Source organism: Fukomys damarensis, unplaced genomic scaffold (assembly GCF_012274545.1).
Source record: "Fukomys damarensis isolate Sample0158 unplaced genomic scaffold, DMR_v1.0_HiC HiC_scaffold_13, whole genome shotgun sequence".
Taxonomy (NCBI): domain Eukaryota; kingdom Metazoa; phylum Chordata; class Mammalia; order Rodentia; family Bathyergidae; genus Fukomys; species Fukomys damarensis.
In genome coordinates this window covers 22,725,711-22,739,968 of record NW_022900925.1, presented here as the reverse complement: position 1 = coordinate 22,739,968, position 14,258 = coordinate 22,725,711, and the positions used below count along the sequence as shown (strand labels likewise).

General features: G+C 39.9%; 1 protein-coding gene across 1 annotated transcript; it reads left to right on the top strand.

Annotated features, from left to right (window-relative positions):
* The first annotated feature begins 2,216 nt into the window (after positions 1 to 2,216).
* Positions 2,217 to 13,422, top strand: LOC104860534 (protein SLFN14). Its single transcript, XM_010621759.1, is given in 6 exon segments — positions 2,217 to 2,469; positions 5,805 to 6,602; positions 6,605 to 6,889; positions 8,202 to 8,330; positions 9,232 to 9,946; positions 12,576 to 13,422. Coding segments are annotated over 6 exon segments (2,847 nt in total). The 5' UTR covers positions 2,217 to 2,396.
* Positions 13,423 to 14,258: the final 836 nt, after the last annotated feature.

Here is a 14,258-nt window from a genome sequence, read left to right as displayed (position 1 = left end):
AAGCCTCAAGCCTCAAGTTAAAAAGATAAGGCTATCGAGAGACCTATTTAAGAATGTCATGACATCATAAATTGAAGTACAAACTGGGTGTGGGGTTACCTGACTGTAATTCCAGTACTCTGGGAGGCCGAGGACAGAGAACTGTAAAGTTTAGCCTAGTCTGGGCAATTTAGCAAGACCCTGGCCCAAACAGATAAACCCTCAAAAACAAATCAAAGTAGAAACATGGAATCGATCACTCATTCGATTTAGAGAGAGGGATGTATAGTACTTTCCTGTGGCTGTCGTGACAAATAGCAAATTATCACAAAGTGGTGGCTTAAAATAGCAGAAATGTGCATTTTGCTTTTTGGCACTGAAGATTGAATCTAGAGCCTTTAAACTGAATTACAACCCCAGCCCTTTTTGTTTTTTATTTTGAGACAGTGTCTCACTGAATTGCCCAGGCAGGCCTCCAACTTGCAATCCTCCTGCCTCAACCTTCCAAAGTATCTGGGGGATGACAAGCCTAAATGACAGTAAGCCCAGTAGGTATTTATTTATTTACTGATACTGGAAATTGAAACTAGGGCCTCTGCACTGAGCCACAACTCCGGTCTAATTTGATTTTTTTTTCCTTTTTCCTTCCCCAGGTCCTAAAGCCTGGGGGGTAGGTTCTGTACATGAGTGTGGCTACTCAGGGGCGCTGCTTCCTTGTGCCTGTCTCTAGCCTACTCCATCATGCCTACTCCATACCCATGCCCTTCCCTCCACATGTCCCCAACTTCCCCTCACCTTCCCACGCCTTCACTCATTTTTCCCACAGATTTTAATGCCATCTCATACTTTCCCACATCATCCCACACTTTCCTTCCTAATGTTTTTACTTTATTTTATTTTATTGAGACAGCATCTCTGTATGTACTTCAGATTAGCTGTGAGCTCACTTTGTAGCCCAGGGTGGCCTCCAAGTCATGGTGAGTCTCTACAGGCTTGCCCCACTATCCAGACATTCTTTTTTGAGACAGGGTCTCCCTAAATTACTAAATTTCATGGGCTAGGCTTGAACTTGTGATTCTCCAGTCTCAGCCTTCCATAGTACTGAGATTGTAGGAATATACCACCATGTCTGATGACAGCTATGGTTTTTTTTTAAAAAAAATAGATCTTTTATAGCTAGAAGTTTAACATCTGTTTCACCAGGCCTCTGGTGTTAGCAAGACCCTGCTCACTTCAGAAACTCTAGCGGAGCCAGGCAAGATGGTACAAGCCTGTAATCCTAGTACTTAGGAAGCTGAGTCAGGAGGATCACGAGTTCAAGTCTCTTTTGGGCAACTTGGCAAGACTTTGCCTCAAAATAAAAAGTAAATATGGCTTGAGATGTTCCTTAGTGTAAAGACTTTGAATTCAATCTTCAGTACCACCAAAAAGGAAAAAAAACAACAACTCTTGGGAGAAGCTCTTCCTGTTCTCTTCCAATGTCTATAAGTACTAGCATCCCTTTGCTTGTGAATAAGTTAATTCCCATATCAACCTCTATGATCATATTGCTTTCTCCTGTTCTGTGTAGATGAAATCTCTGTCTCTCTGCTGTGAATTTCTTGTGGTTGGGTTTAGGATCCTCCAAGCAATTCATGATAATCTCTGTTTCCCTAATGCAAGAACCTTAATCAAATCTGAATAGATCATGCTTCTGTATAACATTAACATTTACAAGTTCATTACAACATCAAGAACAGCAACAGCAGGCTGCTAGTTAGCCTACCATGAGAAGTTTGAATCAGTTTAGACCACACCTCTAAATGAGATACTTGGTTCTCATCTGTTTGCTTTTGCTATTTGTTTTCAATTATAAAATAATTATTGCTCATTGTAAGCCATTAAATACAGTATAGTTGAAGAAAATAAAGGGAAATAAAATAATTAAATAAAAAATTACCTCCAGCCAGGGCTAGCCAGTTCCTTATCTAAGTGCATTTTTCTAGGCTGGGTCTTATGCTATCGAAGAGGAATAACAGGAAAAAGAACAAAAGCAAATAGGTTAGAACAAGCAATTTGGAAGGTAATGAAATAAATTAATATTGCTCTTAATGAATACATACAGTAAAGCTTAATTTAAGGTGAATGTAGACCTTGCAAACAAAATTAGGGCAGAGGTGCTTGCTTGATGTATGCAATTAATGCTAATACCTTTAGAGGTTATAAATTTAAAGGGCTACTCACTTGAGCCCCTGAGTTTTCCCATAACAAGGACCTGATCACTCCCTGAAGTCAGACTGTGGCCTGCTAATCTGCCCTGACATAGGCTCTTCTTGAGTCCTTATCAGTCTTCCTCAGTGGGTCAATGTTATGAAAACTTGGGGAGTCTGGGAGAGTTCTGCCCCCTCCCAGGCTGCTATCAAAGGGCACCAGGGGCCATGAGGAAAGCAAACATTCAGACCAAAGCCAGATGTGGAACTGAAGCAGCAAAAGGAAACACAAGAACATCAGGTAAAAAAATATTTTTAAAAAATCTCATTTATCTTATTTTAGGTGCAATTTATGTCTGAGAACATGAGTGGGTTATTATAATAGTAACTAACTTCTGAAAGAAAATGAGTAAGAACTTCTGGAAAGGGTAGAAGGATACTCACATGGACCTAGAATCTCAGAATACTGTCTGGTTTTATGGTTGTTATCAGTATCCAGGTGCCATCAGTGAGATGTAGGAGTCATGAATTATGGGGTCTGCTCGTTCAGTACCAGTTAGATGCATGTTATGGGTCCCATCAGTGAGGAAGTTATGGGAAGACAAATTGCAGCTGAAGATTAAGATATTTCGAACAACAAACTAACATAAAACATAATGAACTGCTTTAAAAGCTATCACAGGGCTGGGGACTTGGCTCAGTGGTTCCACTGCCTGCCTCACAACTGCAATGGCCCAACTTCGATCCCTGGTACCAAATAAATAAATAAATAAAATAAAAGCTATCATAAAATAGAATTAACTATTTTATAAAATAACACATTACTAGCTGTCAGAAAATAAAATGTACTGCTTTTTTTTAACCATGAGAATAAGTTTATTTTGCAAGTGATTTTTTTTTTTTTTTTTTTGGTACTGGGGATCGAACTCAGATCCTTGCACTTGTGAGGCAGACAGCAGAACCACTGAGCTAAATCCCCAGCTTGCAGGTGATTTTTAACTCTTTTACGACAACTTCTCCACACTGTTATATAACTCTATCTTTTTTTCCCCCCACACTTTTAAAAACATTCAGTAGAATTTGTCGGGATTTAAAAGAGAAAAAAACATTCTTTCAGCTGAATAATATTAGGTTTGATGTAGAGATTATGAAGTTTTTGAATATCCGTGGTGGTGCACGCCTGTAATCCCAGCACTTGGGAGGCTGAGGCAGGAGGATCGCTGTGAGTTCAAGACCAGCCTGGGCTACATAGTGAGTTCCAGGTCAGTCTCAACTACATAGCGAGATGCTGTCTCAAAAAAAACAAAACAACAACAAAAAAAAGATTTAAAGCTTTTGGGCTCATATGTATTTGTAACCTTGATGTCCAAGTAGGAAAATATCTTTCATAAACTGCAACAAAGTTTTCTATTAAAAATAAAACACTCTGAATCATATACAATTATATCTATTTCCAACAGCTTTAAGATTAGAATGGATTGCTTTAAAAGATAGTGCATTACTAGTCACTGGAAATGTTCATTTCTGGGGATTTGGGAGTATTACAGAAGGGGTTTAAGAATTGGGTGGTTGGGCTGGAAGATTTGTAAAGTTGCTTCCAATACTTGTGTGATTCTATGATATCAAGATGTTATTTATCAAGGGTCAGTAAAATATCACATTTATGTGGGAGATACTCACAGACTGGAAGAGAACTCTTCAGGTAGATTCTGGTCTGTATGAAGGAAGTGAGAAGGTGACCAAGAGCAAATTAACATCAGAGGAGGGTACATGTCCTGTTGGATGCCCGCTCTTCCTTCTGAGGATAAAGATCATCCACAGGGACTTTGCTTGGCAAGCATCACACAGCCAATGACAGGTGCTCTTCTCCCAGGGCTTGACCTTTGGCTTGCATTTGTAAATATTTTGTTTTGCAAATAATCGAAGCCAAGGGGCTTCTTTCTGAAATATTTGCTTCAGACCTCTAATTCCAATTTAAGTGGCTGTTCTGTGGTCTATGAAGCAAAAGGAGGGCTAGCCAGTTGAATGACCATGCCCCAAAGACTCGTGTTGTTTTCCAAGTTTTAGAGCTTCCCATAGCACAGACAGGTTCTTAGAAAGAAAGGAAGATTCCTACTTCCTCATCACATTATACAAAAGGAAATGCATTATTTAGAATTTATAAGAATGTGTGAAGAGCGAAAAAAAAGATTTCTGCATTTGGTATTTATTGACAATATTTCGGAAGTAGAATAAGCCTTTTGATTTGTTTTGTTTTTTGGTTAAGAACATTGCCCTTTCTAGGACATATTAGCTACAAAAAATTGAAAGAAAAAACCACACATACCTACACACAGATAAACCACATTGCCCTTACACTCCATAAATCTTATGACAATTGTTGTTTGGAAATACTACACAGATATTTCCAGAGTAGATAATGTACACATTTGAAAGATATTTCACTTGTGTTTGTTTATTTTTTCTTATTCTGGTATTTTACCGGTAGATTTCTCTTTAGAATAAAGCATTTATTTATTTATTTTGTTTTTTTGAGACAGGGTCTAACTATGTAGTTGGGACTGACCTGGAACTCACTATGTAGCCCAGGCTGGTCTCGAACTCACAGTGATCCTCCTGCCTCAGCCTCCCGAGTGCTGGGATTACAGGCATGTACCACCATGCCCAGCTAGAATAAAGTTTTCAAATGTATTAAAAATAGGGCTGGGGATTCAGCTCAGTGGTTCTGGTGCCTGCCTCACAAGCACAAGAACCCTAGTTTGATCCCTGGTACAAAAAAAAAAATGTATAAAATAACACAAAATACACAAATTATATATCTTATTTTAATTAAAATTTTAGTTTTTCTTAATGCCTGTTTGTGGTACATAATCATTACATTAATGACATGGATTTGATATATGTACATAGCACATCTTAATCTTTTTTTTTTGGTACCAGAGATCAAACTCAGGACTTTGTGTTTGCCATGCAGGCGCGAGCACCACTGAGCTAAATCCCCAGCCCTCATCTTAGTTCTTTTTATGTCTTCTTCTCCATTTTATAATTTTCATTTTTATTAGTACATGTTTGTAGTACATGATGATTACATTTTGTTGCAAAGCTATATGTCTTTCTTTTTTTTTTTTTTTTTCAGTACCAGGGATTGAACTCAAGACCTTGCGGTTGCCAAGCAGGTGCTACTAAAATTATATGTTTTAATATCAAGATCTATAATACATATATTCCTTCGTTCTTTACTACTCTTTGTTTCTCTTTGGAATTATAAGTAGGGGCATCTTCTGATTTCAACTTCATTTCTGCATATTCTCCAATAGCTTGCTTTGGCTCCTTGCCAACCCATGCCCTTTATTTCTGGGCTCAATGTAGTTGTTTCCAGATTTTCAGTGAAACTGGCTGACAATGTCAGCAATATAAGCTTTCATTATGGCAAAATGTTAATCATTCACTTTTATCTATGAGTAAGCTTGAGAGGAAGGCTAAAGATGTTTGACAATGTTGATAGAAAACAGTAACCTCAAATACTACCTCCGATGTTAAAATGTATCTCCAGTAATTTATGGCTTTGAAGAAAATATTGTCTTTTCTGTGTTCTCACTGATGTGGAAACAGCATTTCTCTTTTGATTATTTGCAGGAGCATATTTCTGCTACTCATTGAGGAACAGCGGGGCTGAGATGGAGAGTCGCGAGACTGATGCAGAAGTGGTCTATGCTGAGTTCATCGTAAAAGTGGGCAGAATTACTTTTGGAGAAGAAAACAGGAAGAAGATGACCGATGCCTGTCTGAAGAGGACTGAGAATTCAAAAATCATCCAGGCTATCTGCGCTCTGCTAAATTCTGGAGGGGGTGTGATCAAAGCAGAGACTGATGAAACCTATAATTACCAGCTGCATGGGCTGGGGCTGGATTTGGAAACTTCGTTTCAAAAGCTTCTTCCCTCGGGCTCACAGAAATATCTGGACTACATGCAGCAGGGACAGGAGCTCCTGATTTTTGTAAAGTCCTGGAGCCCGGATGTTTTCAACCTCCCACTGAGGATTTGCAGTTTGCGTTCCAATTTATATCAGAGAGATGTAACCTCTGCTACCAACTTGAGTGCCAGCAGTGCCCTGGAGCTTCTAAGAGAGAAGAAATACAGAGCTCAAAGAGGCAGGCCAAAGTTGCATCCTCAGAAAGTTCTCCAAAAATATGTTCAGAAAGAGAAAGATATGAAGACACCTGCCTTGGAATTTTTAAAAAAGGATAAACTCATATATAAGGAGAAGCTCAACTTTACAGAATCAACACATGTTGAGTTTAAAAGGTTCACTACCAAAAAGATTGTACCTCGGATTAAAGAGATGCTGCCTCGTTATGTCTCTGCTTTTGCCAACACTCAAGGGGGACACCTAATTATTGGGATTGATGATAAGAGCAAAGAAGTGTTTGGGTGTAAGAGAAAGTGAACCCTGACTTATTAAAAAAAAAAATAGAAAACTGCATAGAAAAACTGCCCACGTTCCACTTCTGTTATAAGAAGCCCAAGGTGAATTTCACTACCAAAATCTTGAACGTGTACCAGAAAGATGCCCTGCATGGCTATGTCTGTGTGGTTCAAGTAGAGCCCTTCTGTTGTGTAGTGTTTGCAGAGGCCCCGGATTCCTGGAACCTGAAGGACAACTCCGTCACCAGGCTGACAGCTGAGGAGTGGGTAGTCAAGATGCTGGATATTCAGTCTGGTAAAGAGGGAAATCATTGTTCAATCAGCAGGGAAGAGACTCTCTCTCTCTCTCTCTTGTATTCAGACATACATTCTAAATAAAAATAGAATTTATTCTTGTTTATAAAGGTTTTCTCATGATAGGGAAGTAATATTTTTAGTTCCAAAAATTCAGAACATAAACTCTTTGATGTCAAGAAATGCTTAGATTTCAACATGTTTTGGTTTTGTTTTTTTGTTCATCTGTATTGAGATAGGCTGTCCTTGAACTCACTGTGTAGCCTAGGCTGGCCTCAAACTCAACTCACAGCAATCCTCCTGCTTCAGCCTCCTAAAAGCTGGGATTACACGTGTGCCCCACCACACCTGGTAATTTCAGTCTGTTTTGGGAAAGTTGTAGGGCACATCATCGGCCATGGATTAGGAAAGTTTTCTTTTATGCACTGTAAAGACCCGTTGAAAAAAGTTTGCAGGCTGATTTTCCTAGTTTAAATAGAAAGTCTCACTCCTTTAAAGACGACCTTCAGAAAAACATCATTTAAGAATGATTGCACCAAATCTTTCAAGGGATACATTTTTGACAAATGTGAACTATTTTAGTAATATTAGGAGCTGATGCTTTCATCACTGGGCTTGGGGAAATGATGCAGAAGGTGATATGATGATACGGTGTGACACTGGACGAGGGAGGCCCTGGTGCTTTTACTCCTTTACAGTTTTGTTTGGAATCAGCCTTGGTGATCCCTAACCCATTTGTACATGTCTTATAGACTGAACTAAATTTATGAGCTCGTCTTCGCAGTCAGTATGTTCCAAATTTGATAAAAGAAGCTTCGATTATTAGATCAAGACTCAAGTGATTAGGGAATTTTATTGGACTTTTTTTCTTGGCCTAAATTTGGTCCTAAATCCTCTTTCCCCCAAATGAGTGATTCTATAATGTCTCCACCTAACCTTGGATGGGGAAATTAACAATAATTGTAACAATAAAAGCAACTTGTGCTTAATCTTTCTAACTCCCACAGGATGTCTTTTCCTCTTAGAGATGACCTGGATTAAGATACTAGTGTTGGAAGGGAATTCAGCGATTATCATTTCACTCTTGCATGAGAGGTGAAATGATCCATCCGAGATGAGTCATTCAGAGAGTTCAAATATGCATGACTCCTGCAGCAGCCCCCAGACATCATTTCCTGACGTGCAAACTGAAGTATAGCAAGGGTGACAGCAACTCAGACACCATACGCATCTCATGTCTCTGCTAGGAAGGATGCTGAAGAGTCCTTTTACTTTTATTTTTGTCTGATCCAACTTTCCATGCAATTGTCCAGCTCCTTCCAGTCTGGATGAAATCTACAGTACTAACCTGCTCTCATCAGCTTCATCTTCACTGAGAAGCCCAGCATATGCCATAAACGTCCTGAAATTTAAGAGGGCTCTGCAACAACATTTGTTTCCAGGTATTCCTTCTTTATTTCAGTGGAGGGGACTATTTGTTTTATAAAACTAAGTTGTGGGTTGGGGATGCGACTCACGGGTAGAGCATACGGGTAGCATGTGCAAGGCCCTGTGTTCAATCCTAAAGAATGGGGGGAAAAAACTTTGGAGGAATTGGTATTTCTTCTTAAAGAAAGCCAAATTTAGGACTTAGCAGACATCCTGGGGAAAAATACATTTTATTTCCCAGTCACTAAATCCCTACTGTACCTCTGTGGGCTTTTGGACTTCAGGTCACAGATTGCATTTGTTCTCCAAATTTGAGAGTGCCGAGTATTCCTTGGTTCTCTATTGAAACAGAATTACCACCTCACTTTCAGTAGAGAAGAAGCCATGGGGTCACCTGAACCCGTGAGCTTCTTAACCTGAGTGCTATTGACATTTGAGTCAAATAATCCTTTGCTGGGAGAAGGAGGTGTGTTCTGTGTATTGCAGAGTTTTAGCAGCATTCTTGGCCTCTACCCACTAGATACCAGTAGCATCCCTCCAGGTGTAGGAAAAAATCCTCCAGACATTGTCAAATGTCCTCTAGACAGGGGACAAAATTGCCTCTGGTTAAGAATCGCTATCATCAAGGAATGTTCTTAGTTTTCCAAATGATGCATTGGGTTCACAAAGAACCCTTAACAAGGAGTTCCTTGCCAGCACTCATGGACCTGGGTTGAGGAAAAGGTGCTAGGAGGCTGTTCTTTGATGAACCCTCCTCGTGCAACAGCTATCAGAAATGCTAACGGATGGTATCCCTGGGCTGTAAAGAGGGGTTGTTCTCTTGGCAACCAGGAAATCCCTCTTCCTGCTCTGATGCAGAAATACTCTGTACTTTTTAAAAGTTTTGGTAACTACTTGTCTTCCTTGAATTTTCAGTGACGCAGGAAGAAATACATTTTAAACCAGAATCCCTCTGTAAGAAGCTATTCTCAGATCATAAGGGACTGGAGGAATTGATGAAGACACAGATACACCCTTGTTCTCAGGGGATTGTAATATTTTCGAGAAGCTGGGCTGGTGATATTGGCTTAAGGAAAGAGCAGAAGGTTCTGTGTGATGCTCTGCTAATAGCAGTTAACAGCCCCCTGGTACTCTATACGATCCTAACAGACCCCAGTTGGATTGGAGGACTTGGATATGCCCAAGACACAGCTTGTCAGCTAAAGCACAAACTGCAAACTGTCGGTGGCTACACAGGGAAAGTGTGTGTCATTCCCAGGCTGATGCACCTGGCCAGCACCCAGTGTAGACCTGCGGAATGTCTCGTGCACTACCCCCAATCCTACAACCTTGCCAATGAGCATGAAATGGAGGACTTGTTACAGGCCCTTGTGGTCGTCTCGCTGTGCTCTCAGTCTTTTCTGAGTGACCAGCTGGGTTGTGAGTTTTTCAACCTGCTTGTGGCAGAGCAGTGTGAATTGCTGTCCAAGAGCCTTCAGGAAACCCGGGAATTGTTCATCTACTGCTTTCCAGGAACCAGGAGGACAGCCTTAGCCGTAAAGATCATGGAAAAAATTAAAGACTTGTTCCGCTGCGAACCAAAAGAGATCCTCTATGTCTGCGAAAGTGACTCCTTACGGGATTTCGTGACGTAAGGGTTTTACCATTTGAACTTTAAAAAATGTATTCAGTCTTTTCAATAGAGCCACAAAAGTGACTTGTGTTTTCAGTTTCAGTCTATATAGTATCTCTTTGCTGCATAAGGGCAAGAGGCCTAATCAAATATATATTTCCAAATTATCAGGTAGTTGAGGTACAAATGGGTTATTTATTTATTTATCCATTACTGAGGATCAAACTCAGGACCTTGCACTTGCGAGGCAGGTGAGGTGCCGCTGAGCTAAATCCCTGGCCTGAAATCAATAATTTATAATGTTTGAGCTTAAACATTTCATTATAAGTAAGCCAAGTAAGCATAACTTTAAATTTATAAAACTAGGAATATTTTCCCCACAGTCCATGGCCTTAAATCTAAGAAAAAAGGAGAAATAAAGCTATTTTGCTTTAAACTCTTTTTTTTTTTTTTGGTACCAGGGATCAAATTTGGGACCTTGCACTTGTGAAGCAGGCGGCAGCACCACTGAGCCAAATCCCTAGCTCTAACCACATTTTTTTTTTGACACAATGTTTGAAAGTCATAAGGTTAGTCACTATACTTAGCAGGAACTTGAGTTTAAATATAATTTATTTATTCATTCATTCTTTGTTTTTGTTTGTTTGTTTGTTTTTTGAGACAGCAGTCTCCTTATTTGTTCACGCTGGTCTTGAACTCACTATGTAGCCCAGGCTGGCCTCTTGTGGAAATCCTCCTGACTCAGCCTCCTAAGTCCTGAGCTTACGGGTGTGCATCAGCATGCCTGGATAAATACAATTTAATTTTGTTTATAAAATATTTTCATCTGTTTGACTTATTCTGAATAATTTTAAGAAAGCATGCCAACTTGGTTTTGATTTAAAATCTCTAGCTTTTCATTCAGCAAAATAATTTGTTCATCATGCAATTTAGGAGATGAGGGCAAAATAATTTTGATTTTTTTTGCCTGATTTACATATTTTGCATCTTTTTTTTTTTTTTTTTTTGGTACCAGGGATTGAACTCAGGACCTTGAGTTTTTGAGGCAGGTGTGGTGCCACTGAGCTAAATCCCCAGCCCTCAACAAATCTATTATAGTAGAATTTATATATTAGTCATTGGATTGCCTGACATTTAGTGTTAGAGGGGAAAACATAATGAAGACCTTGCCATTAAAAAAATAATACAAAGCTGGGCACAGTAGCCCATGCATATAACCACAGCTATTTGGGAAGCAGAGGTAAGAGGACCACCAGTTCAAGGGCAGCCTGTACAACCTGGCAAGACCCTGTTTCAAAATGAAAGGGGGCCCGGGGTTGTAGCTCAGTGATGCCGCTGCTTGCCTCACAAGCACAAGGTCCCAAGTTTGATCCCTGGTTAAAAAAAAATTAAAATGAAAGGGGCTTGGAATAAATAAAAATAAAAGGCTTTGTGCAAGGCTGTGGGTTCAATTCCTAGTACTGCAAAGAAAAAAATAGCAAGTGTTGTATAGTGATAAAGACATCGTTATTTTAACTTAGACTAGAGGTGGCTTAGTAAATACTCTTTATTGAAGGAGACCCTTGGGCACACTATTTAGAAACAGGTAGGAGGAGTAGATAAACAGAGAAGGCTTTTTTGACAAAGAACACAGCCAATTCAAAGACAAAGAGACTATAAAATTGGAATGCGGAGACGACTGGAGCGGTGCTGAAATATGGTTATACGGTAGGAATGTTGGAAAGGAGGTGGATGCCAGATTATAAAGGATCCTGGAAGCTGTGCTAAGGATAAGTTTTTAATTAAGCTTTATGGTTAAATAAAAAAAATTTCCCCAGTCAACATCTAATGTGAAGGGGAAACAGAGATGGGTCAAAAATCACTGCTTTTCTTCAAGAGCCTACAGAGTCCAAACCAAAAGAGAAGAATATAAGCAACTATGAATCATTGCACAGGGAGTAAAGGCCTAGGAACTGCTTATGTGAAATCAAGGGTTCTGTAAGAAGGCATGCTATTATCTGGACCCAAATTAGATCTGGAAAGAAACAACCAAATCTGTTAAGAGGGAAATAGGAAAATCGAGCTAAGAGAAGAATAACCTTATAGATTTGTTGTTCTTTTTAATGAAACTCAGCAACCTTTTAGTGCTTTCCTTAGCAAAGCTTACAGAAGTTTCTAGTTTTACACTTCAAGTAAATGAGGAAATAAGTTTGCTTTAAAGGAATTTGAATGGGCTCATAGCTCTTTTGAATATAAAGATCACGAATATGCCTTTAGGTAGCTATTCTCCAACTCTACAAAGGACAGAAAGTGAAGAAGTGGCCATAATGGATGTTACTTTTGATATTTCCTTTAGCCATGAGGATTTTATCTTTGGGGACAGTGAAGGCCCAGAAATAGATTACTAATAGAAACAATAAATTCTTCTACTTATTTTATAATAATGAAAGTTCCATATACAGATTTAACTAGATAACCCTATGGAGTCGAATGTAAAACTCCACATTCTATCAGGAAACTTGTAAGTAGAGCAGTTCTGTGGTGTTCAGACTTGACTGGGCAGCCTGTGGGGAAGAATTAACCTCTGATTTCACTACAGAGATTAATAAATGCTAGCGTTTTCTTTGTTTATAAGCCTACAACACTGTTCTATCTTTCATTCTTACAGCCAACAGACCACCTGCCCAGCTGTGACCCGGCAAACTTTCATGCGAGAGGAATTCCCAAAAACTCAACACATAGTGATGGATGAGACTGAGAATTTCCGCAGTAAAGATGGGAATTGGTACATAAAAGCTAGGAGCATCACCCACCCAAAGGTGGAGGGGGCTGGAAGTAAAAACCTTCACCATGGGATCCTCTGGCTTTTCCTGGACCCTTTCCAAGTCCATCATACAGATGTCAGTGGCATTCCTCCTCCTTCTGCTCAGTTTCCTAGGAAAACGATCACCAATGGGGTCCACTGTGCTCTGGAAATAGCAAAGGTCATGAAAGAAGAAATGAACAGGATCAAAGAAAAACCTCCTTCCAACATGTCTCCAGATATATTAGCGCTGTTCCAGGAAGCTGCCTATGAGGAAGCCATGTGTGCCCAGGCTCTGCCTGGGGTATATGAGACAAAGACCAACCTGACAAAAGATCAGATAGCCAACTATGTGGCAGAAAGATGTCACAGCTTGTTCCAGTGTGGCTATCTACCCAAAGATGTGGCAATTTTGTACAGCAGAGGAGAGGACCGAGGACATTATAAACCTGCACTGCTAAGAGCAATGAAATTAATTAAGATCCACGGAGCAATAGAGGTTGTATTCAGCCAGGCTGCTGGTGTTCGGGGCGATCTCATTGTTTTAGACAGTATTCATCAGTTTTCAGGCCTGGACAGGAATATCGTGTTTGGGCTCAGTCCAGAGTGCCCCCAGTCAAAGGAGATTTATAAACTCTGGTTTGCCTCAAAAGCCATTAGACACCTCTACCTGCTTTATGAAAAGGGGGATCCCTTCTGCAAATCATTATGAATAACACAGAAAGCCAGGGACAGTAGAGTGTCTCCTTCCGGGCAGCTACTCCTTTTTACTATTATAAGGAAAGACTGAAGGCACATCAGTATGACCTGGAGCCACAGAAACGTCTCCTAGGGCAGGTCCTTCACTCCCAGATCACTTCTCCTCCATGTCCAATTGTAGCAGACTTATAATTGGTCCCTTGCTTCCTAGCCCAATTCAATTTTCACCTTGTCATTCAAATAACTTATCCTCAAGTAGAGAACTGCTTTTATGTAATTCTCCGCTAGCATACCACCAGTGCCCCAACTTTCAGACCAAATCAGCTTCCCAGGCTGTGATGTGCTCTGACTTACTCTCCTAACTACACCTTTGGTTTCAACTTATCTTCAAGTATTTCTAATGCACCCCAGCCTCACTGGCCTTTTTTGCACATGGTGGTAAGGTGCCCTCCAGTTTAATTATTTGACTCAATATCTCAAGAGCAGCTCCTAGCATCCCATATTACCATAGGTCTCAAGCATTACAGGTCAGGGACTTTATTTCTTCTTTTCAAGTTTAGGTCTCTCAGGGAAGGCCACTCTGTTAATTTACAGTGAGGATTGTGGTAATAAGTGAGGAAGGGGCTTTTGCTAATCTCTGCATTCCTGGAACAGCCCTCCACAAAAATGAAAGGCCCGAGTCTTCATGTGGACAGTAATTTATTTGATTTTATGTTGAGAAAAGGATCGCATATACTTAGAATATTTGTGACTTTAACCTACTCGGTTATTTTCAGTTTCTAGAAGTTTTCTCCCAAATCAATATGATTGCTCAAATAACTTAAACAGCAGGAAATGTTTCCAGAAAAA